This window comes from Podarcis bocagei (assembly GCF_964188305.1).
Source record: "Podarcis bocagei genome assembly, chromosome: 4".
NCBI classification, from domain to species: Eukaryota; Metazoa; Chordata; class Lepidosauria; order Squamata; family Lacertidae; genus Podarcis; species Podarcis bocagei.
This window is the reverse complement of record NC_138128.1, coordinates 21,115,648-21,142,227: the sequence shown is the minus strand read 5'-3', so window position 1 is coordinate 21,142,227 and position 26,580 is coordinate 21,115,648. Positions and strand designations below refer to the sequence as shown.

Sequence of the window (26,580 nt, the reverse complement as noted above, 5' to 3'; positions counted from 1 at the left end):
AGCCCAAACAAAGCCTTGGGCTCACACACTCCCCCTACCTTCTCCACCTCCTGCACAGACTGGAGAAGGATTTTGCCAGCATTTAGCTTCACTTTCCCCTAATCTTGACTTGTTGTTGCATATAAACCAGAGATTGTGGTTTATCAGAAACTCTGGTTAGTTAAACAAGCCAGCTTCATAACTCATGGTTTGAAGTTTGCTTATTTTGAAACTGACTAGTTTGAAATAAACCATGATCCCTGGTTCCTATGCAACAAGTCAAGATTAGGGGAACATGAAACTAAACACTGGCAAAGTCCTTCTCACAGCTGCATGGGAGGAGAGGATTAGAGATGTGAAAGCCCAGGAAAAAGCAGGAAAAATGGGGGGGGGTACCCAAACTCCCCCCATTTTCCTATTCTTTCAATTGGGTGGGTTGATTTTTCCAGTTTCTTTCCAGGCCTTCACATCTCTGGGAATGATTTATTTTAAAGCTTTGCTCATGTTCATTCCTTGTCACTGATGTTGTGTGAACCATGGTTTAGCATCATGTTCTAACTGGGCTAGTGTTACTTTCAAACATATTCTTCAATTATCTATTGCATTATCAACAATGTATGTGTTACAAGTATACCTCCCACCCTTCCTTCAAGGAGCTCAATGTGGTATATATGGATTCCCCCTCTTATCTCACACGAATCTTATGAAGTAGGTTAGGAAAAGAGACACTGAGAGTCTCCTACCCTAAGCTCTTCATCTTATTCTACAATTGTCATTATTATTTCTAAGTGATTGATGAATCATGGATTCCAATATTCATAATCTGAGTCAGGCTAGGTAATAGGTGGGGGCACACTGCTTTGTCAAGGAAAATTAAGGCACCACTCGAAATATTACAGCTGTGCAACAGGTGCCAATATGATAACAGTTGTTTGAGGAAGGACTAGAAGTCACAAGCTGTTGTGAAATGAAAGTCAACTTCTGGACTGTAAAATACTAGTGCAACGTGATTTATTGTCTGGTAATAATGTTCATAATTGAGATGTAAAGCACCTATATTGTCTTTCTTTTGTGGCTGTGAATCCTCGCCATGAATAGTGTATGCAGAACAGAGAAGTAGGAGACAAAGACTGAGAGGAAGCAGGAGAGGAAGGAAGTATTAAAGGACAAGTGAGTGTGGAATGGAGTGAGAGAGGACAAGAGAGAAATGTATGAAACCAGGAGATGTGAATCCTATCAAAAATGTTATGTATTAGAAAGTTTTCTTTTTTAAAGCCAACATAAAAAATTATGTAGCATTTTTAATATTTCAGTATAAAACACTTTAATACCAGACTATTGCATACTAAAGTTACACTAGCATAAGACCCTTTCATGGAGTCGTAAGGTGTTGAAAGGGATGGTAACTCTACTGTTACAAACTTAGCTCGCTCTCATGCCGGTACCTGGAGGAAACTCTATTTCACTCTTTATAATTATATTTAACTATGATCAAGTAGAATATACTATGGCAGATGTGAATCACTATAACAAGAACTAGTCTTCATGACTGATTAGCAATTTGCCTACTTTAATGCTTCAGCTGCAAACACTGTCTTTGGAAAATCAACTATTCTGGCACAAAATCACAGCTTATTTTATGAACAGCATACTTTCTGGTCTGAAAAGATTATGATTGAAAAGCTCCAAACAATGCTATTTTGCCAGATAACCTTAGTCAACCTAAATCAGAAATAGTCATTTATCCTTTTTTTCTAGCCAGAAATAAAGCAAAAACAACTATTAAATGAGATGAAAGTTTAAAAATGTAAAACTAAATATCCCACCTTCTTAGTTGACTAAGAAGTATTTTAGAAGTAAAAATAAATTAGTGATGAATAGACCTTGAAGCTATGATTTATAATAGATTTTCAGATTCAGAGGAAAATGATAATTTCTGAACTTCCTTATTAACTACATTTAATATCTGTTTTGCTATATATGTGAAGCGATGTGAATGATCATTTGCAGCACATTTTTTCCTTTTGATTTAAATGTCAACTTGGACACATTTTGAGCTCTTGGCCATGAGTAGCAAGAGGAAAGAGAGTAACATTGTTCAAAACAGTTCTAGAAACGTGAGTGAAACATGCATACATGAATAGAAATCCGAAGCCTACCGTATTTTTCGCCCTATAAGACACACTTTTTCCCCTCCAAAAATGAAGGGGAAATGTGGGTGCGTCTTATGGGGCGAATGCAGACTTTCGCTGAAGCCTGGAGAGCGAGGGGGGTCGGTACGCACCGACCCCTCTCGCTCTCCAGGCTTCAGGAAGCTATCCGCTAGCTGTGGGAGACCCAGCTCTCCCAGGGCTAGCGGAGAGCTTGCCTGCACCCAGAAGCTTGGGGCGCGCTGAGCTCCGCACGCCCCAAGCTTCGGGATTAGTGCAGCGCTCCGCTAGCCATGGGAGAGCCGCGCGGATCTCCCACGGCTAGCGGACTGCTTGCGCGCACCCAGAAGCTTGGGGCGCGCTGACCTCAGCACGCCCCAAGCTTCTGGATTAGCGCAGCGGTCCGCTAGCCCTGGGAGAGCCCCGCGGCTCTCCCAGGGCTAGCGGACTGCTTGCCGGCACCCAGAAGCTTGGGGCGCGCTGACCTCAGCACGCCCCAAGCTTCTGGATTAGCGCAGCGGTCCACTAGCACTGGGAGAGCCGCGCGGCTCTCCCAGGGCTAGCGGACTGCTTGTGCGCACCCAGAAGCTTGGGGCGCGCTGAGCTCCGCACGCCCCAAGCTTCGGGATTAGCGCAGCTGTCCGCTAGCCCTGGGAGAGCCGCGCGGCTCTCTCAGTGCTAGCGGACTGCTTGCCGGCACCCAGAAGCTTGGGGCGCGCTGAGCTCCGCACGCCCCAAGCTTCAGGATTAGCGCAGCTGTCCGCTAGCCCTGGGAGAGGCGCCCGGCTCTCCCACGGCTAGCGGAGACCTTGCCAGCACCCAGAAGCTTGGGGCGTGCTGAGCTCCGCACGCCCCAAGCTTCGGGATTAGCGCAGCGCACCTGGGGGGGAAATAAATTTTTTTTCCTTTATTTCCCCCCCAAAAAACTATGTGCGTCTTATGGGCCGGTGCGTCTTATGGGGTGAAAAATAGGGTAATTCAGCACTTTTGCGCAGAGTCAAGGAGCACGTGTGTGCAATTACACCTCAGACCCATGTCATTCACGGCCCACAGGGAGGGTGGCAATCCTAGTGGAGTAATCAGATTACCAGAGGCTGAAAAGAAGCTGGTAGCAGTTTATGTAGTGCTATGAAGTGATCCCTGCCGGCAAGGAATTCAAATTCCTTTCAATGCTATATTAGCCTCTGGGATATGACAACCCCATGAAGAACGGAAGCTTGCTCCCACCTCGCAACATGGGCGATCACTACCAGCATATTCCCGCTTATCAGCAGGAATCCTGAATAGGCACATTTCATTTGTGGGCATTTCATCCACTACTCAGTCTAATAGGTATTTTGATCAGTTCCTTGTTTCTGCTTGAAAAGAGGTGTCCTTCTCCATCACAAAGCACACTCAAAACCTGCCCTGAAATGATCCATCAACTTTAAGAGATAAATATACAACAAAACATTAAAATCATAACTTAAAAGCAGCTATTAAAATATTCAAATGATTATTAAAATCAACAGTATCTAAAAAGAAATAGCACACTTATAACTTCTACATGCCTGGATAGACTTGCCTAAATAAATTTGTTCTAAGTAGGCACCAGAAAGAGTACAGTGAAGGCACCTGCCTGATGTCAATAGGAAGGGACCTTTTAATTGTAATTTCTGCCACACTAAAATACTGATTTCTTCGAAGTGCAGAATGGGTATTATGTGACACCTGAAACAGGGCCAGTTGCACATACTGAAGCAGTCAAGTGGGCACAGATGGGGTAAAGTGATGCCTCAAGTAAACTGATTCCAAGTGGCTAAGGCTTTATATACCAATAGTAATACCTTAAACATGGCCCAGTAGCAAATAAGTAACCAGTGCAGTTCTCTTGGAAGTGTTGTATGTTGACAGGGGAATAAGGCTGCTTATTAATCACATAGCATAATGAAAAGATGAAAACCCTTTGACTGTAAAACTTTAAATTGAAAATGTAAGATGTACCAGTGATATTTCTTTACTATTCTTCTTTACTACTAAGTAAACAAATATATAGTATATACATTAAAAATTCTAAGTTATGGTCCAATTTTATAAAGTTTAGATTTTTAATGTATACAGCCTTCTTTTCTAAAAGTGAATCCACTAAGCACACCAGGAAATAATTTATAAAGATATCCCACTGGACAGACATCCCAAAACAAGTGTTATTCTCAAATCATCGGTTACTTACCCCAGTTTTATCGCAAAGTCGTAAGGTATGAAAGGACCCCACAGCAAATAACTCTCCATCCAGAGCCCAAGCAACAGAAGTGATAGGATACTCATGCGACTGTGAACTATACATTAGACGACCATAGCTATCCCACACCTATAAACCATTAAAAGATAGTTGTTAATGACATCATATTTCAAAGGAGTCTTATTTGTTTTCCAAATACAAATCATGTTTCAGAACTACATAACATTTCTTGTATATTACCCAAAGTGGGAGCAATGGCTATTTCCAGTCCTATCTCCACTCTCACCCTTTATATCCACTCTCCAAGTGGAGGATCTGTCCTGATCTTTCCCTTTGCTCTACATGCTACAATGGATTAAGGTTCATAAATAATGGGATAGCTTGGATATGTGTGGCTGGGGGTACTACTGAAGTAATTGACATGGGGAAAACCAAGAGTAGTACCAGGTCTGCTCAGATGTTTTATGTATCTCATCATCAGTATTCCGTGCCCCCAGTTTGATATTCTGAAGTTCATTCCTTCAAATAGTCACCTTACCCCACACCTTATTTAAAGTATGTGCACAGGCATTTCCTTCTTTGGACCAGTTACACAGCATGAGATCCTTGGAACACTATGTGATCCAAGTAAAAAGGTCATTTGGCTTGCTCAGTATGGGCAGACTGAGGTAATATGGGTTATATCCAACTAAGTTCTACTCATAATAGACTGATTAGAATTAATGGATCTAATTTAGTAATATCTATATCTATATTACAGTTTTGATTTACCAATCTATTTAGTTTTTTATGATGCAATCACTCTTACCTCGCTGTTCTTCTATGAAAATAATTTTTGTTCTAGCACACTAGTGTGGGCAGGCATAAGCAGTACTTTAAAAATATTTAGCCATAAATAAGGTTGGCTGATATATTTATTCTGAAGAATAAAAGACATTTAAAGGAATGTGTTCTGAATAAGAAACTCTTTTACTTCACTGCATTTTTGTTGTTGAAAATAATACATACCTTGTATTTGCAATCTTCACCAGCTGATAGAATAAGATCATTGACAGAGTTCCAATCAACTTTTAGAATAATTCCATCATGAGCTTTCCACTGTAGAAGAAAATAGAATTGAAATAAACTTTTTAAAAAACAAATCAGGAGGATGTTATTATTATTTGTATATTACAAACAGCTACAATTCCAAGATGTCAATTCCATTTTCATTCACAAAATTTGTATACTGCCCTTCATCTGAAGATCAAAATACAAAAATACAAAATGAGAACACAAAATACATAATAGAAACAAGAACAAACCAATAACCCCCACTCCCACATTTAAAAGCCTATAAAAAGTTAATCACCTTAGGCAAGGTTAAAGAGAAAAATTTTCCCCTTGTGCCTAAAGATATGTAATGAAAGCACCAGGCACACCTCTCTGGGAAGAGCATTCCAAAGCAGTTCCTTTGCCAAAACCAGGCCTAAACCCCAATTGAAATGGATCTAGAAAACCTAATACTGGCCCAACAACATATCAAGTGTTTTCTGTCTGCTAGCACAAGGGCTCTTGTGCTGGAGGACAGGTGAGTTTTAATACAGTGCAACAAGGGAATCCAATGCAACCATTGCTCTATCGGAAAATCAATGTACAATGATTACATAATCTATTGTACAACAAAGCAACCTGTTTATGCATTCTCTTTCACAACAACTTTCTGCTGGTGTAAAACATTTTGCCAGAAGAACAAGCAGACCACTAAGTGACCTAATGTAACACTATACTGCATACAATTCTAAATATTAACAGGTTGCAGTTTCAGGCTGGCAAGCCATTTCAACCATATTTGGGGGGGGGGGGGAAACAGCAGCATAATTGATAAGTTGTTTTAAAAACAAAGCTTTTAAAGGTCATGTCATTTGAGGACAGCTAAGATTAAATAAACTAACTATATATACAATAAACTGATATAGTCATATATTACTTTTGCAACAGAGCTCTCTCTAAATTAGGTTGCACAATCCATATAAAAACATTGGGACTGATAAAAGTTAAATGTTCACCCACTGTGTACTTTTTGGATAATTTTTTTTAAAAAAGTGGCCTAGGTTCTGCAATGTAGGGTGAATAGTTATCAATCCACATGTGTCCCAATGTTTAGGACTATATGCACTTTTAGGTGTCAGTCCTGTTAAAATGCTGTGCTGGTGCACACTTAACATTCATGACTGATTAACTGTGCTTAAACAATCAGGACTGGGTTGCAAGATTTTGTGCTCTTTCTTCCCAGTGGTTCCCTACTTGAGTGAGTGCAAATCCCTTTCTCCCCAGCCTCCTCAATCATGATTAAGCATTACATCAGCACCACTTTTAACCACAGTTTCCAAACTTATTTCAAATTCTGGCTAAGTCTGGTTAGCCTGAATTGCAGTTAACATTGATCCCCTGTAATGCTTAACTGTGGTTATAATGAGTGATTGTGCAACCTCTGTTAAGGAAAGTAGAAGTGTTATGTGTACATACAAACAGTTGCATTACCTTTTAAGAAGCCAGGTATCTGAAGAAGTGTGCATGCACACGAAAGCTTATACCAAGAACTAACTTAGTTGGTCTTTAAGGTGCTACAGGAAGGAATTTTTTTATTTTGACTATGGCAGACCAACACGGCTACCTATCTGTAACTTTTAAGAAGCGTAATTAGAATTATAGCACCATGTGAAGAGAATGCCCATTTATTTCACAGGATTACAACAACTGCCTTGAACTATCTGGTGCCAGGCAAAAACATTCCTCTTTACCCTGGCCTATGGCTATTAAATAATCTATGGCCTGTGGGGGAATGGACAGTTATTATGATGACTATGTCATTATTACGCTGTCTGTCAGTATGTTTTTATTATGTTTTTATCTTCTGTAATGTGCTTTTTATATTGTATAAAGCCCTGGGATCTTCTGATAAAGGGTGGTATGTAAACTGAATAAATAATAATCCTAATAATAGTTGTAATGTGGATACTGAGGCTCTGTTCCACACATAAACTTGCATATATGAAAGTACTGTATTCTCTATACCAACACTGGTGAGTTAGTCCTTAACACTGTTGTGAATGACAATGTTCCTGCCAAAATAACAACATAATAATAATTTTATTATTTATACCCCAACCATCCGTCTGGGGTTACCCAGCCACTTTTGATGCACACACAGTTTTTTTATTATATAAATATTTTATATAAATATATATAAATATAAATATCCTGAAACAGTATGAAAGACTAAATCCCATTTCACATTACAGTAATGGTTACCTGCAGAACTTTAGCATTTGGTTGAAGTGGTTTGATAATCAACTGCTTTCCTGATGTATAAAGAATCTTTTCAGAATCAGGACCCCATGCTACTGAATATATTGGTGTGCCTGTAGAAAAGCCCGAGAAAGGGAAAGAGAAAAGAAGTAAGGATATATTAGCAGTGCTTTTTTCTGGGGGTACGCAGGGGTACACATACCCCTAAATATTTTGTGAATCTACTTTTGGCCTCATTGAGGGACAGTATTTGAATATGAGTAGGTAAATCCCCTTCATGGATCACTGCCTTGTCGTGGTGAAGGGGCTTGAAGCTATGAGCTATGCCGTGCAGTGCCACCCAAGATGGACAGGTCATAGCCAAGAGTTTAGACTAAATGTGATCCACCTGGAGAAGGAACTGGCAAACCACTCCAGCATTTTGCCAAGAAAACTCCATGGACATAAAAAGGAGAAGCTTTGAGAAGAAAGTGAGAGTTTCCAAGACGTGCTCTGGTTCCTGGGGTCACGGAGAGTTGAACACGACTAAGACGACTAAACAACAACAAGGTAAATGAGAGTACCCCTAAACAAAAAAATTTTAAGGAAAAAACACTGTATATTAGTAGGAAATCCTGCTAACTTGCCGAATAAGGCCCAATATTTTCTAGCACTGATATCTGATCTGTTTTAAAAGGGCAAATTTACAGAGGCTGTACTGTTAAAAATGGATGGCAGTTGTAACCAAGGTCAGCTACTGTGGCATGCAACTATTATTTATTTATTTATTAAACGTCTGGGAGGTTCACAGAATAAAAATACAAGATTAAAACACAAAATACATAATAAAAACAAGAACATAACAAACCAATAATCCCAACTGTTGTTGTAAATTTACAAACCACTACCTAGGAGCGACAGGCCCATGGGCACTGACTAGTGAGATGCGTTCCTGCTTGCCCAAATGCACTTGGAGGTTCGTAGGCCAATAGGTTAAGAAAGCAATGACACACAGAGAATTCTCTTTTCCTGAAGACTTTACAAAGCATAAGCCTCTATTGGAAGGTGTTTCTATTTGAGCTGGCTTCTTGTGGAAATGGTTAGGGTTTTCAATGGAATATTAAAGAGAAATCCAATATTGTGCTAGCAGATTTCCCTTTTCTCTCCTCCCCCTTGCACTCCTCCGCATGTGCAGAAGGAGGGGAACAGAGGAAGTCATGTTGTGTGAGTAGAAGTCCTTTCTGAATGCAGATGAGCAGAATTAGATATTGTCTTTAGATTTTAGGACTTTAGTTATTGTTACGTATTTATCACCAGTGGGCTAATGAGTTCAAACATAAAGAGTCCAACTGGCTCCAGCTGGCAGCAATTTCAGTCCTTAAAAAGACAGCACATCAGACTAATCCAGAGTACCTGGAGGGGAATAACCAAACTCAGTGTTGATGTATGTCAAAGTTTATGTCTGTACAGGATCGAAGCAGAGCAGGAAGGGCAGGAAGGAGGAGCTGAGCAAATAGCAGGGATTAGCAGCAGGCTGTTTCTTGTTCCTCATATCAAAGAACCAGATCAGAATTGATAGTTCTGACAGAGGATCAGGGTTATTGCACGACCTGCATCACTCCATCTGGAGTTTGTTTAGATCCTGCAAGTTGGCATTAGATCTATCAACAGCAAGAAACATAAGAATCTACTGAAAGAGCACCATGGCTTTAGACTATAGCAATGCTAGTGCCACCCTTATTGGATAGCTGTAACAAAGTAGGCTACAGAGACGCAAGCAAGGGTATAAGAAATGGCCTCATTGCAGGGACTGTGAGGTGACCGATTTCGAAGTGGTATATAAATTTAGTCTCTGTTTGATATCTACAAGGTCCCAGCTTTTCTCTGATATGGCTTTATAGCACTGTTATCCCCAAATCCTTATAATCCCATCCTGCTCTAGTTTTAGGACTGCAACACAAGTTATATTTTATGGAATAAAGTCAAACTTTCTCAATGCCAACATTTTCTGAGAATCTCTCATTGCTATACCACCACTAGCAAAGCTATAAAGCAGCAAAGTTCTAGCAGAAGACTGCTCTAAAAAACATGATTCAAACAACAGCCAAGGATGTTGAAGATTAAGAGAGGTACAGTAGAGGTTGCTGCTGCCACTGAGAGAGAGACAGGAAAAGATAAAGAATGGAGATTGGCTATATGAGTTAACATAGCTGCATTCCACATGCTTAGAAGGTCTGTGCTTGACATATACAGTATTAGCTATCATTACAGATTTGGATTAAAAGGTCTGTTGGTATGCCTAGGTCTAATTAAACTAATTAAATTACTTAATTAAAAATATATAAGCAAAAGCAGGGAATTATCCTTTTGATGTAATGGGGTTTTAATGTGCACTGCAGATGCTACCCGTGAAACTTTGCTTCCTTTCACACGCATTAAAAACAGATAGCACTGACATATTTTTCAATACTGTGAGACTTGCCTGATTAAAAGTAAAAGATACTAGCATGTGCCTTATCTGCATTCCAACAGTAAAATCTGCACTGCTTGAAAGCTACATGTATATTTACAGATATATAGGGTTTTATAACAATGGAGTGCAGATTTCAGATATCATTACCACCTCAATCAATAAATTAAGATGCCAATGAATATTAGATTGCTTTGCTTTATTTTATTTTTATTGGCAAAGGTGCTTTGGTTGCTATGGCTAGTTCCCATGAACCCATATTCAAACAGTATTTTCTGAATTAGGCCCTAGTAAATAAGTGAAAGGTTGAGTTTTGAAAACGAAATGTAAAATACCGGTAAGTTTTCTTGCCCTTTTTTACCTTCCTTTGTTATCTAAGCTTCGACTTCTTCGCTTTTGTAATATGTGATATATATTCTACACAAGCTTCTATTACAGTGGTTTTAAAGAACCTCCAAATGTGCTGATGAGATTTTGACTATGATTCTCCCTTTCTGCTGTCTTTTAACTTATCCTCTCACAGCTCTTTCCAGCCTGAGGAACAAATACAGAACGCTGTTCTGCAGACTTGAAGGGGGTAACATACATTTCAGGGCTGAACAAGGAAGCTGGAGTAGCCCCACAATGATCTGTCTAGTACAGTGGTACCTCGGGTTACATAAGCTTCAGGTTACAGACGCCGCTAACCCAGAAATAGTACCTCGGGTTAAGAACTTTGCTTCAGGATGAGAACAGAAATCATTCTCCAGCAGCGCGGCAGCAGCAGGAGGCCCCATTAGCTAAAGTGGTGCTTCAACTTAATAACAGTTTCAGGTTAAGAACCCGAGGTACCACTGTAGCAGAAACAGGACTGTGGTAGCAGGCAGAAGACGCAGGTGGGGAGGACAAGGCAACTGGAAGAGAGGCAGTGGAGAAATGGCAAGAAGGCGGGATATAAGGAAATTGTACATTTCTATAAGTGGGAGTCTGGACCAAATAATTTTTTAAAAAAAACATCAGTACAAATTCTACTAAAAATAGAAGTAGCAAATTAACAATAAGGCAAGAAAAAAAATGAATTTTAAAAGCAGAGATGATAGTACTGCATCTGTGTGGGAGGAATTTTGAGTGGGAAAAATTGGGAGCCCCTTTTTCACTATATTCCAACAAGATACCCAATAAGAGAAACCGATGAAGCAGCCAGAAACACAGTATTTGGGAGGCAATGGTAGGGGCAAATTCGAATGTTATGGTCCTCACACAGAAGCTGGAAAGAAACATCTTCAGCATGATGGAGCATTGGGGACGTGTAATGAGTGACAGCATTTTGACTGGCCACAAATTTATGTACAATGGTACCTTGGGTTACATACGCTTCAGGTTACACATGCTTCAGGTTACAGACTCCACTAACCCAGAAATAGTACCTTCGGTTAAGAACTTTGCTTCAGGATGAGAACAGAAATCATGCAGCGGCAGCACGGCAGCAGCAAGAGGCCCCATTAGCTAAAGTGGTGCTTCAGGTTAAGAACAGTTTCAGGTTAAGAACGGACCTCCGGAACGAATTAAGTACGTAACCAGAGGTACCACTGTATTGGGATGAGAGCATGCAAAGGCTGTGAGGAGTCAGAAGACAAGAATCAGGACTCAAGCTAGATTTAATATTCTCAACTGACTTTCGTTATCCTTTAGATTTAAGAGTTGGGCAAATAGATTACTAAAACAGCATAATGTGTTATTATCTGAAAGGTAAACTAATTTATTAGTTTTTGCTAGCTTACCTTCTAGTATGCCAGGGGAGCGGGCAGACAAATCTGCTTCATTACCTGGGGCAATTCTAAATTGTGCTAACCCTGTGTATATGATCCAGTCAACATGAAGTGCTCTGAAGAGTGACTGAATAAATTAGTGAGCACAAGCCTAATTCTCCAGTTGGAATTTATGAGCCTTCAAAGTGCTTTAAGTTTGGATAGTTCATGCTCTAATATATTAAATCTAATATATTAATATATTAAATATACAGTGGTACCTCGCAAGACGAATGCCTCGCAAGACGAAAAACGCGCAAGACGAAAGAGTTTTCTGTTTTTTGAGTCGTTCCGCAAGACAAATTTCCCTATGGGCTTGCTTCACAAGATGAAACGTCTTGCGAGTTCTTGCGAGTTTGTTTCCTTTTTCTTAAAGCCGCTAAGCCGTTAATAGCCACTAAGCCGTTAATAGCCGCTAATAGCCGTGCTTCGCAAGACGAAAAAACCGCAAGATGAAGAGACTCGCGGAACGGATTAATTTCATCTTGCGAGGCACCATTGTATTAAAACTGCAAGCATCTTCTGTAACTGTAGTTTATTTTCCTCTCCTTTGGTCTTCTTGAATACATAAAAATGTACCTTAATATTGTACTATTAACACCACTATGCACTATAATTATTCATAGTAACATAATTAATTTTTGTCACAAGCACTTTTTAAAAAGTGCTTATCTATTACAGGCTGTACAGGAAACAGAATATATATACAGTGGTGCCCCGCAAGACGAATGCCTCGCAAGACGAAAAACCCGCTAGACGAAAGGGTTTTCTGTTTTTCGATGCACTTCGCAAGACGAATTTCCCTATGGGCTTGCTTCGCAAGACGAAAACGTCTTGCAAGTCTTGCGATTTTTTTCGATCCCCCCCTTTTTCTAAGCTGCTAAGCCACTAATAGCCTTTTAGCCGCTAAACCGCTAAACCGCTAATAGCGCTAATCCGCTAATAGGGTTGCTTCGCAAGACGAAAAAACCGCTAGACGAAGAGACTCGCGGAACGGATTATTTTTGTCTTGCGAGGCACCACTGCATATTTAATTCAATTCCCGACCTCCCCCCCCCAAAAAAAACAGTTATAGAAGTACATTGATGAAGAATATTATTGAATTCACTCTACAATAAAAAGAAAGTCTTTAGATGAATGTATCTGTACATAATCTACCATGTGTTATAGGTCAAAATCCATGTTACTTTGTATAAGCCTATGAAATAAAATAAAACCTTTTTAAAAAAGTTGCCTTTCCTTCCGTTCTTGCCTATCCTATCCTTCTTTGGTCTCTCAGTCCATTTGTCCATTTGGCCTAAGTCTCATATTTAAGTGATGAGCATTTTAATAAGAAATCAGAAATACTGTGTATGAAATTAAAATACTTCTGAATACATTCACTAACTTCTGCTAAAATTATTTTTATAATGCATTTCAAAAATACACAAATACATCTAAAATGTAAAAATATCAGGTAAGAATAATATCCAGTATTGCTAGCTTGCTTGAACACATGAGACTTTTGTGTAATTTCAGAAGAAAGCAAGACCCTGCCAAGAATAAGGCACAAACATTCTATTAACTGTGTTGATAGAAAACTAAATGTCAACATGTACTGTTTGCTCATCTTGGGGGTTTTTCACAGCAAATGAGAAAACACGCTGCATTTGTGATAGAAACTTCCTTCAAACAGTTGAAATCTCTTTGTCTTTTATTTTTGTGGTTAGAAATGTCTTTCATAGGCTAAGAGAATTTAGAGATTTTGTTTGAGAAAGGAAGAGATAAAGGTCTGACATTTCACCAAACCCAGCTGCATGTGACTTCTTAATGTCAAGAGAGTGCAAGATCTAAATGTACAAAGGTAAAGAAGAGTTGGGTGTTTTCAATGAAACAGAAAATGAACACAAAATATTTCGCTGAAAAGTACTGAAAAGTGCATATTTAAAATACATTAGCTCCAAATCACAATGAAATATCCTCAGTTATGTTTTATTCTATTTGTTTGTAAAAATAATAAAACTGCCTTTCAGAGTACACTGCACTCACAAGTTGGTGTACAAAATTACAGTGGTGCCCCGCAAGACGAAATTAATTCGTTCCGCAATTTTTGCCGTCTAGCGAATTTTCCGTCTTGCGAAGCACGGTTTAAACGGCTTAACAAAGTCGCAAGACGTTTTCGTCTTGCGAAGCAAGCCCATAGGGAAATTCGTCTTGCGAGGCAAATCGCGGACAAAAAAACCTTTCGTCTAGCGAGTTTTTTGTCTTGCGAGGCATTCGTCTTGCGAGGTACCACTGTACATTAACAAAATAGACTATATAAATCACAGATTAAACCATGCTACAGACCTTTTATAAACAGCAGAAACAATGAATGAAAACACAACAGTTAAGTAAATACAGATCAAAATAAAAACAGCTAAAGAGTTTTCTTAAACGTTCTAAGCTCAGTATAACTCTTGTGCATAACAAAAAGAGAGAGGTATGAACAGATGTGCTGGAATGTGGATGAGAATGCACATTCTAGTGAGAGTAATGCTCCACACTCAGATACGCATATTCCAATGCATATATGGATGCACATCTGATTTGTGGGTATCCTTTTAAATTCATGCAAGTGATTCATGCATGAAAGCCTTCTTAATTGGTTCATCTACTAAGAGGCAGATGATTAATCAATAAATGTTCCCTTTACGTAAGAATATAGTAGGAATCCCGTTGGATCAGACCAAAGGCCCATTTAGTCCAGTGGTCAACTTGATGTGTGCAACAGCAGTCTCCCCACTTGTAATTCCCAGCAACTGATATACAGTGGTGCCCCGCAAGACGAACGCCTCGCGAGACGAAAAACTCGCAAGACGAAAGGTTTTTTCGTTTTCGAGTTGCTTCACAAGACGAATTTCCCTATGGGCTTGCTTCGCAAAACGAAGCTTGCCCCCGCACCCCAGACCTCTTTTGAAGCAAGGGGCGGCAGGGAGAAGATCGCTTCTCCCCGTTGCCAGCCCTGCAATCTCCGGGGACAGAGGGGAAAGCGCGCGTGCGCCTTCCCCTCTGTCCCCGGACCCCTTTTGAACCAAGGGGTGGCAACGGGGAGAAGCGATTCTCCCCGCTGCCCCTTCCCTTGCTTTAAAACAGGTTCGGGGACAGAGGGGAAGGCCCGCGGCGCTTCCCCTCTGTCCCCGACGGTCTCCATAGGAACGCATTGATTGATTTTCAATGCATTCCTATGGGAAACGGTGCTTCGCAAGACGAAAAACTCGCAAGAAGAAAAAACTTGCGGAACAAATTAATTTTGTCTTGCGAGGCACCACTGTACAGAGGCATACTGCCTCCGACAGTAGTGGTGGAACATAGCCATCGGGGCTAGAAGCCAGTGCAGTCTTACACTCCATGGATTTGTCTGGCTGGGAAGCTACCACTGTAGTGTTCCTACAAGTGGTAGCCAGCATAGGAACACCTCTTATTGGGCATGGGGAATGGGGAGAGGCAGCAAGGGGTGCAGTAATTTGCCATGTCCTGGGTATGGAGAGTTAAGGCACTGGAAAATGGAGTCTATAACCATCATTAAAGGAGGGACAGGCAGATGATACTTGTCACCCTCTCCCATTCCAACTTCCAGGAGTGCCAGCTTGGCCCTGTGACCGTGGGTGCCTGGGGTTGTGGGTGCCATGCAGCGTGCATGCCCCTGGCACCAAAATTTGTGGGTGCCCGGCCCCTTCATGGGGAATTTTGTGGGTGCTTGGGCACCCAGGGCCCCAGGGAATCATAGAATCATAGAGTTGGAAGAGACCACAAGGGCCATCGAGTCCAACCCCCTGCCAAGCAGGAAACACCATCAGAGCACTCCTGACATATGGTTGTCAAGCCTCTGCTTAAAGACCTCCAAAGTAGGAGACTCCACCACACTCCTTGGCAGCAAATTCCACTGTCAAACAGCTCTTACTGTCAGGAAGTTCTTCCTAATGTTTAGGTGGAATCTTCTATCTTGTAGTTTGGATCCATTGCTCCGTGTCCGCTTCTCTGGAACAGCAGAAAACAACCTTCCTCCCTCCTCTATGTGACATCCTTTTATATATTTGAACATGGCTATCATATCACCCCTTAACCTCCTCTTCTCCAGGCTAAACATGCCCAGCTCCCTTAGCCGTTCCTCATAAGGCATCGTTTCCAGGCCTTTGACCATTTTGGTTGCCCTCCTCTGGACACGTTCCAGTTTGTCAATGTCCTTCTTGAACTGTGGTGCCCAGAACTGGACACAGTACTCCAGGTGAGGTCTGACCAGAGCAGAATACAGTGGCACTATTACTTCCCTTGATCTAGATGCTATACTCCTATTGATGCAGCCCAGAATTGCATTGGCTTTTTTAGCTGCCGCGTCACACTGTTGGCTCATGTCAAGTTTGTGGTCTTATGCCACTAAATCCTAATGGGACCTGGGTAGCCATGCTCATTAGTCCTCCCACATGTCAGTCAAATAAAAAGTCACGTCAGTCCATAATAAAACTTGGCTCATCCACAACTTGACATCTTGTGTGTATTACCAAGATCTGGGTGGGCAAGCAGGGTGGTCCTGACCTTACAATTTCACATCACCCTCAAAGACACACTCCTCCATTGTCTTGTGAGACAGACAGATGCGAACAACAATTTGTGGTACAGGGCTATTGAAGAACCAACTAATTCTTCTGGGAATGTAGGAATATATATATATATATTGCAGTTACATAGAAGGATATAAAACACCTTACCTTGTTGTGCTAAAGTTGATCTCAGCATTCCACTCTTAGACCATATTTTGACTTGTCCATCTTCACCAACTAGAACAAAGGAACATTTAGCAATGACCTTGCAAATGACTGAATTAAAATTCTCAATTTTAACACTCAGAATTTTTAACATTGTATTAAGTTAACTACACTGAAAAAACAAATTTAGCATACAGTACAATAAAAATTTCCTAACATTTTTTGAGGAATCACATGCCACATCATCTCATTCATCTGGAATTCCTATGCCACTCCAAAATAACCATAATAAATCATGCTCCAAAGCAGTATGTCAGTGGTTGGGGGTGGGTCATAACAGGAGGCTTCAACTGACTGTAAGAAGTGATGTAATAGCCAGTGATTTTCATGTAGGAGGTGATAGAATGAGCATGACCCTGTTTGTCCCCGAGAACTTGGAAATATATAGAATGGGAACAGATGCACACACTACGTTATAAAACTATGCTTCCTCGGAGGGTGGCTATTTCAGGGCACTGAGATTAAATGACACAGGTGGTGCGGGCCCAAAGGTTTTCTAAATCTGCTAACATTGCAATAAGTAAGGCTGGGGAATAGGGAGGTTAGCCTGTTCTACCTCTTCCTCCAAGTGAGGGCAGAACATGCAAAATAGGAGGGGATGTAACAAGACATCCAGATGCATAAAGAAATGGAAGCATCAGGTAAGAATTTATACTGAGATAAACATTGATCATTAATTAATTAATTTTTTTGGTTGGACCTAAGAAAGATATTACTCTACTGCTACTTTTGGGTTGTTTTTCTAATGGACTAACAAGACTACCTGCTATTACTGCATATTGGCTTTAAAGTATTTCATTGTTATAGGCAAATATTTGACAGTGAACAGACAACAGCTATTCATGGCTGGCCCAAAGTGTTTTGTTACACCATAAAAATTATAATTTTGCCTATATGCTTCTTTGTGTCTTATTGTCTACACAATAAATGACCAAGAATAGAGCAGGATACTATTCCTTATTTTTTCTAAAATGTCTGTCACAGTGTTGTGCTACATATTAGTTCATCTATACTAAATACTATCCTGATTCCTGGGTCACATCATTAACAAATTAGAATCTTTATTGCACCTATTTGCAAGCATTCAGAAGTGATTAAAGCCAAACATGTAAATGTTAACCATTTGCAAATATAACATCCTAAGAAGGGTCTGCAATGCAGGAATCTCAACTAAAGCATCCAAGACAGATGGCCATCCAACCTCTGCTTAAAACCTCCAAGGAAGGAAAGTCTACAACCTCCCATTCCAATGTCAAAGAGTAGGAGATAACACCCCAAAAATAAGCTCCTAAACTGTTGATATGTGCCTTCCTCTTTGCACAGTTATGGTGCATCTCCTTTCCACAGGAGTGTGGGGTGGCCCCCTCTTTGCTTTCACTAGCAAGCAGAGATTATTGTGTTCTGTGTGTTGCATTGTGACAGGGTCTTCGAACAGCAGGTGTCCTTTTATGTGTGTGCTTTCAAATGTGTTTAATTGTTTTTGGTGTTATTTTTAATAGGGTAACATATTTGGGGTTTTTTGATACGTATATTTATTGTGTTTTTAGTTGTATCTATTTTAATTCATGCTGCGAGCTGCCTTGAGTCCTGCACTGGGCGAAAGGTGGGATACAATACAAAAGTAAATGATCCTGGAATTTTGTCACTCTGTGCAATTGCTTCTGTTGTTGGTATGCTTGGGCCAGCCCTATAGCTACTTACTGTTTTTACCAGCCTCAACAATTTAGTATCAGCAAACTTGACTATCTCTTTCCTTACTCCTAACTCTGCCTTATTTTCACTTATATAAACATACGAATTAAATGACAAGCAGTTGCTGTGCATTTATCATGGTGTTGCTTCAAAAGGTTGCTTAACAACTTATTGAACTTTATAGGAGTTGAAACTATTCACATGTGATGCATTGGCTAGTTGAACAGTGGGTACTGACCCTTGGCCAGGAGATATTGATTAACAATCATTTATTACTTTTGCAATCTTAGGACTGTGGATGGAGAGGACAATGTGCCTCTGAATAACAGTTGCTGGGAATCTAAAGTGGGGAGAGTGATGTTGTGCTTGCTGGCTTTCTATAGTCATTTGGTTGATCACTGTGAGACCAGGATGCTGAACAAGATGGTCATTTGGTCTGATCTAGAAATGCTTTAATCTTCTTGTGTTCAATAAGAGAAAATCTCAATCTAACCCCTCTCAATATTCAGTAGACATCAAGTATGTTTTCAGTCATGTTAATTTTGTCACTACATTTCAGGAAAGTACATGTTCTTTTCTATTAATGTTATACTTCACTTTTTAAGACATACTTTGAAGACAGTTCTCCTTCATCACATTTTTACAAAAAATAAAATAAAAATCCTCTTACCTGTAACAAGTGCTGTTCCCTCATAATTCCATTTCCCTGCAAGTACAGCTCCACAGTGGGCTTCTACACTTTTTTCAACTCTTCCAGTCTTGGAAATCAAATGGAACTTGCCTATACAAATTTGATGTTGTAATGTTAGAAATCAAATATATACAAGAAGGTTATTATCATAGAGTTGTGACATTGGTTAAAATAAACAATTATCTGACAAATGTCACTTGATTCTTCTAAACCTTTTTCTAATTCCGTCACTAGCCAATTAGTGATCATCCCATAGCCCAGGGGTCTGCAACCCGCGGCTCCGGAGCCGCATTGTGCGCCCCGACACTCCCCACTGTACAGCAGGCGCTGTACTGGCTGTGACGTCACATGGGGGCGGTGCGTGCGTTAGTCACGCACCGTCTCGACGTCACCTTCCCGCCTGCTGTCAGATCGCGGCTCCGGAGATATATTTGTTTTAAATGTCGCAATGGTTTTGCGGCTCCCCGTTTGTTTTTTTTCGAAAACGGGTCCAAGTGGCTCTTTTTGTCTTAAAGGTTGCAGACCCCTGCCATAGCCCAACCAATAAGCAAATTCTTCAGTTAATAACCCCTCCTATAATCTCATATATACCAGAAGTGAAAACTTATTCTAGAATCAGAAATTTACATCTCATTGAAGTCAATGGGACAACAACTTAAGTCCCACTAACAACAGTTAACTTTAGCTGGATTAGGACCTCTATATTGGTAAACAGTTATGTATCTTCCTATACATTACCCAACTTCAAGGAACCCTTCCCCCATTATTTCTTCACCCTTCTATAGGCTAATTTTTCTTAGTTTTGCAAAAGCAGATATAATCCTGAATGCAATGATAGGCCTGTGAGAATTCGAACCTAACAAGAACGTATTTTTAAAAAATTAAAACATTAGATGTTTTAAGAAAATCCTGCAGTGCTGGCCTCTCCCTGATCAAATTGATCAGGTCACAGCTACCATCTGTGATGTCATGGCACTCACTCCCAGTTTTGCTGGAGAGTCTTGCCCCTCAAGCTAAAGAACAGATCACCTCTCATCTCATCAATAAAGCCTCTCCTCCTCCCAGAGGGGAGGAGTTGTGAGCAGGAGCCATTTCCCACGTTTAGCAGGAGGGTAATGCCCCCTGCTTTGCTGTCCCTGCGCCGCACCTCCTGGCAGCCATCCAATCGGGGGGAGGCTTGGGGGCAGGGTTTACCCGCTCAAAATGCAGCCACACCAACGCTTCCACCTCATTGTGATATGTGAGTTTCTGGGAAAACCTCTCATCTCCCACTGAGAGCAGCACTTTTCAGCCAAACTAAAGATGAAATATGCTCACATGCTAACATCATCATCATCATCATCACCACCACCTACATCTATAGCAGCTTTCTCCAATCTGTCTCCCATCAGATGTTTTGGACTACAACTTTCATCAGTCCCAGCCACCATGGACTACAGTCCCAGATGATGGGAATTATAGTCCAAAACATACAGGGTATCAGGTTGTGGAAGCCAGATCTAGAGAAAGATTAGTTGTGGCACATTTGAATGACATCTTATAGTCATTCTGAATTCCAGTAGAGTAGGGATAGAGATAAGATGGTCAATTCATTAATTGTTGGTTGTGGCAAATATCAGATACAGAAATCTATACTGGTGGAAAATGTTCGTACAAGAAAAACTTTCTATCATGAACCAGAAAGACTGAAGTTACAGCATTCTATTATGGAACAGTGCCTTAAGATTTGAAGGTAAAAACGTGTTGGGCAAGTGACCAAGACTGAAAAGATGGATTCAGAGCAGACACATTCAAACTGTGAAAGACAGCTAACTGATCTTCTCACAAATCCACTGTCAGCGAAGAGATCATAAGCAGAGAGTTATCTTGCAGCCTCATACAGTTTAGGAGTCACTTGATGGGTGACACTGGCCATGAAGACAATTTTAAAATAAAATAAAATCAGATGCTCAAAAACTCATTTGGTGTCTGTTGGCATGAGTGGACATATCAAGATTTTTTGAAAAACTTTACTGTTATAGACTGCATAGAAAAGTGAAAGCTTTGACCATATGCTTTATTCATAATATAGTTTGGAACAGAATGTGAAGGGACTCAGTTTCAGCCTTACATTAATTCTCAGTTTTATAAAATACTGCTCCTTTCTTCCTGTTTTTATTATTTAATGAAACCATAAACTGTTCTCAAAGTTGAAGCTGTTTTGCAGTTCTGGAAGGCATTCAAATAAGAGATTAGAGGCCTATTCAAGTACAGCATGTACAGAACCATGTCTGTTATATTCATTTGCTACCACAGACCTCTTAAATATTCTGCTCTGATTTTAATGATTAGTCATCAGTATAACGAAAACTAGTAGAAAAAGAGCCAACATAATTTTTAAGGAACCATTACAGATTGTATTAGATGAATAATTAAAGTGGTAACATAAACATATTTCATATGGGAAGGCAGATTGTAATTCCACCAAATAGATCTTTACATACAAACTAAACAAAGTAAAAGTTATTAATCAGGAAGAAAACATGCTATAAACAAAAAGGAGAAAGGTTATTGTGTATAGCAGATAACTGAAGCTCGGTTTTTAACGTATGGTGTTATATGTACTAGAATATGTAAGTGCTGGATTCTAGATAGAGACCATAGTTCTAAACAGAATTTTACAAAGCTGAAGAATTATAAAGATGCTAGCAGATACCTGTTATGAATGTCAGTTCTTATAATCCTGCCTATCAGGCATTTCTTGTTGGCAGCAGTTCCCTTTGAGGGCATAGTAGTCCTGTGTAATAAGGGCATCATGACCCTTCTGACTACCTTTGGCTTAGCTCCTGGGATTTTTGAATCTGAACTCCAAGTTCTACGGGCATTCTTATAAACTAACCAAAGGGGTTTTCATAGCAATTTGGTTGAGTGGTAGAAGATTCTTTCATATAAAATGGTGGACAACATCTGCTGCTCAAAATATAGCTATTGAGACTTGCTGAACCAGCTAAAAGGAGCACAATGACATTTTAAAAAACTACACTGCTCAAGTATCCTTGAATATGCTGCTGGCATATTCAAGGATAGAGAAGCACTGAGCCCACCTTACCTGGGATCCAGTTTGCACCCTTATGAAGGAGCAAAAGAGAGAAAGCTTCAGGACTATCCCATATTTATAATAGCCTGTTTAAAAGGGCTTTTCACTTTCACTACCTCACCTATGTGTCACTGAACCCCCTTCATGGAATGATGCCAACAGCAGTGTTGACTTTGAAAAAAGAGATCTGGGAACATACTAAAATGGAAAATCTGCTATTCTGGCTCATCTTACAGGCATACACAAGGAGGCACAATCATCAGGGGGGCATTCAAAGTTCAGGTCTCACACACTCCCATTGCAAAAATGATTTGCCAATGCTTATGTATAAATACTAATTTTAGATTCTGAATGTTATGAACTAAGACTAGTTGCTAGTTGGCAGAGTAAAAAGGGAGCTTTTATTGTAATCCATAAAGATTTAAGAGTCTTTCTTTTGGTTTTGGTTTAACCTTACTTAGTACAATCTTGCATGCGTCAAATCTTGGAACCTTGTTCCTTTATTGTCACAACTAGTGTTTTGTCAATGGGCAGTGACTCTGACAAAATTAGGGAATGGTCTGGACCAGAAACCTAAAGTCCCATTAAGAAACCTGAGTGACCTTTGATAATAAAAACTGGAGAAAACCTTTTGGACTTTTTGTGTAGAAGGGGAAATTATCACTATTCTCTCATACCCCCTTAAGAAATGAATACTAGCATATGTCAGAGAACTAATGCTAATTAGTCCTCCTTCTCCTCCTAGTGAAAATAGTGCCAAGTACGTAAAAGTGTTTCAGTAACTTGCATTGAGCCATTTGTATATGCATTCCCAGACACCCAACATAGCACTAAGGCAATCCTTCAATCAGTGCAAGGATTTCTGATTGTGCAATGCAGCATTCTCCCTATCTCCTTTGTCCTAAATCTGCTCTACAGGTTATTACAACCCTACATATTTGGGCATGTGGTGAGAGGAGAGCAAGTCCCATTGTGCAAGTGGAAATATTTGCACTGACGAGTGCCCTCTGTATGTGAAGTTAGTTGTAGAGAAGCATCATGAGCCAAATCTACTTTGAAGCAGCCCATTCAGTATTTGTTTTCATGTTTACCATATTCTTATCTTATAAATGATAATGAAACTCCCATGTAATGCTGACTATGGCTTACTGCAAATGAGCAAACACATGGACTGCTAGAGAGGAGATTGTGGCTACAGTACTTTGCTCCTCCCATTTTTCTTTTGCTACTGCTCTGTGCTTGAGTTAAACTGCAGTTTGGCTCAGCTAACTGTCTGAAGCAGGGCTCAGGGTTTATCTCTCCCAGACAATCCACAAATTGTAAACCATAGGATAAACCTTGGTTCCAGCTTGTGGTTTGTCTGGAGAGAGCTAAACTACAAGCTCGGGTCTGGACAATAAGCCAAACCACAGCTCAGCTCAGTGTAGTAGAAAACACACAGGGAGGAGCAAAGTGCTACAATCTCCTCTTTGGAACCCCACGTTTGTAGTAAGTCACGGTTTGGCTTAACATTATGTGGGAGCTGGGCAACTGTAAACATTTCAGCAAGGAAACAGCTTTTTTTCTCTTTAATGAAAAACCAGAGGGAAAATGTAACCCACACTGAGCCTCTGAGATAGACCGGGATAAAGTGAAGATCCTCACTTAGTTTTGTTTTGTGTTTACATTTTTATGCTTGTTATTTTATCACCTGTCTCCTCAAAATATAATGGGATAAAAAATAAATATGGATATTTCCCATTTTGTAGCAATGTTTTCCAAGAATAGTTCACATATGTGAGATATTGGGCTGTTATGGTGCCAAGCACCATAAAAGCCTTTCTATGAAATCCTATATCATGTATAGGCTACCAGTGTGGTTGGTCTTAAATGTGACAATCACAGATGATTAACTCAGCAAATCTAGGAATTCTATACTACAGCTTTGTTTTTCAGAAGATGTGTTACTCCTGTTAATCTATGAATTATAGCAGCTGTCTAGCTAGATATACTTCAAGACATAATGGTCCCTCTATTACATATGTGGTAAAATAAAGGTCTCAGTGGGCACTTTCTACTTTTTACACTGCTATTAAAAAATCTAAGATGCATTCATAAAACACAGGGAACTCAGGGGAATTCTGGTTTGCAATATTAATACCATAAATAAGATTAAAATTGGTGTACTATCATGTAAGAGGGATTCTCTTGGTTACATTCATACAGAACCAATTTGTAGGATTTTGATTGATGGCATAGGAATGCTCTGAGAAACACATTAGTGGACTATAATGTCTATATATACATAACAGTTGTATTGTTCTCTTTTCAGTGGACATAATAGAATAGAATAGAATAGAATAGATTCTTTATTGTCATTACACAAGTGCAACATTGTACAAAGTGCAACGAAATTGGATGCCATCCCTTAAAACATCAAAAGCAAAACAACAACAACAACCAAACAAACCACATTCCAGCCACACCCACACCACACCCATCAAACTCCCAGGTCACACTATCGAGTTACAGCATTCAAAAAGGCCACAGCTCTTGGATAGAAACTGTTTTTCAGTCTATTTGTCTTTGACTTGATGTTTCTATATCTCCTGCCAGAAGGCAGTAGTGCAAACAGACCGTGTCCCGGGTGAGATGAATCCTGCAGGATGTTATTTGCCTTCCTAAGACAACGGGAACCGTACAGTTCTTCCAAAGATGGGAGAGGATGACCAATAATCCTTTGGGCTGTGGTTATGACCTTCTGGAGCACCTTCCTCTCCCTAGCTGTACAACCGGAGAACCAAGCACAAATACAGTATGTAAGAATGCTCTCTATGGAGCCTCGGTAGAAGCACACCAGCAGTCTCTCACTCAGATTGTTCTTCTTTAAAAGTCTGAGGAAATAAATTCTCTGCTGGGCCTTCTTCACCAGAGCAGTGGTATGTGCGCTCCAAGTCATGCCCTGATCGATAGCTACTCCCAAAAACCTGAATTCCGCCACCGTCTCTACCCGTTCCCCGTTGATATACAAGGGCTGAATGTCCGCCTTTTTTTTCCTGTAATCCACCACCAATTCCTTGGTCTTAGCCGTATTAAGAGCCAGATTGTTCTCTCCACACCAAACACAGAGCCGCTCCACCTCGTCCCGATAGGCGGACTCATCCCCTCCTGAAATGAGCCCCACCACCGTAGTGTCATCAGCAAACTTGATGATTTTGTTGCTGGAATAGAAGGCTGTACAGTCATACGTATAGAGAGTGTAGAGCAGGGGACTCAACACACAACCCTGTGGTGAGCCGGTGTTAAGGCTAAGGGCTGTGGACATGTGTGACCCTACTCTAACCCTCTGAGAACGTTCTGACAAAAAATCCAAAACCCAGAGACAGGTGGAGTTGGAGAGTCCAATCGCCTCTAGCTTGGACACCAGTCTATGGGGGAGGATAGTGTTAAAAGCAGAGCTAAAATCCACAAACAGCAGCCACATAATATGTTTCCTTAAAAATGTCTTTATCAATCTTCATGTTGTAGATGCAAAAGAACATGAAAAAAGCACAGTCCTGTCAGTGTAATAACTTAAAACAACTTAGGCTCAGGATGACAACAATGGTAGCTTGTTCATTTGCTGTCTAAATATGGGTGGGTGGGTGTGTATGTTAGGATAACAAAATAAAACTATTTGGTTTTAAAGAGATGTTTTATCTTTTGAGTTTTGCAAGTTGAGTACATTTCCCCCTTATGCCTTTGATATTGTGTCAGGGATTTTTTAAAAATACTATAAGTGTGCATTTTTAAATCTTCAGCCATAATTATATCAAACAGATTGTTGTATGTACAATACATTCTATTTTAAAGTATACACAAACATATACAGCTACTTACAATAGGTAAAAACTTGTTGCCATTTGCCATAAACAACAACCTCCATTGTTTGCTTGGAAATAAGTCAATTTACTTCAATAAATGTCCACATGAATGCATCCTCTACCTCTCATTTACATCAGAACCAGTGAAGGCAGTGAAGGTCCTCCATCTAGAGGCAAATGGAGGACGGATGGCAGCTTACAGATTGAGGCTGAATCCTGACAAGATAGAAGTACTGGTTTTGGGCGGGCAGGTGTGGTGGACGCCCTGGTCCTGAATGGGGTAACTGTGCCCCTGAACGACCAGGTGTACAACCTGGGAGTCATTTTGGACTCTCAGCTGTCTATGGAGGTGCAGGTCAATTCTATGTCCAGGGCAGCTGTCTACCAGCTCCAACTGGTATGCCGGCTGAGACCATACCTGCCTGCAGACTGTCTCCCACTTGGACTACTGCATTGTGCTCTGTGTGGGGCTGCCTTTGAAAGGTGACTCAGAAACAACAACTAATTCAGAATGCAGCAGCTAGACTGGTGACCGGGAGTGGCCACCGGGACCATATAACACTGGTTCTAAAGGATCTTCATTGGCCTCAGCCCAGACACTGAGGTCCTCCTCAGAGG

The 26,580-nt window shown here is 40.4% G+C and overlaps 1 protein-coding gene across 2 annotated transcripts in view; it reads right to left on the bottom strand.

The window, feature by feature from the left end:
• The window catches only part of IFT80 (intraflagellar transport 80), a 72,828-nt gene that overhangs the window by 37,645 nt on the left and 8,603 nt on the right, over positions 1-26,580 (bottom strand). For both annotated transcript variants that reach the window (XM_081190174.1, XM_081190175.1), the window contains exons 4-8: positions 19,024-19,134; positions 16,605-16,673; positions 7,645-7,754; positions 5,359-5,448; positions 4,342-4,479 (exon numbers count right to left, since the gene is read on the bottom strand). In XM_081190174.1, the coding sequence (XP_081046300.1) occupies positions 4,342-4,479; positions 5,359-5,448; positions 7,645-7,754; positions 16,605-16,673; positions 19,024-19,134 (518 nt within the window). The remainder of the gene's footprint in view (positions 1-4,341; positions 4,480-5,358; positions 5,449-7,644; positions 7,755-16,604; positions 16,674-19,023; positions 19,135-26,580) is intronic.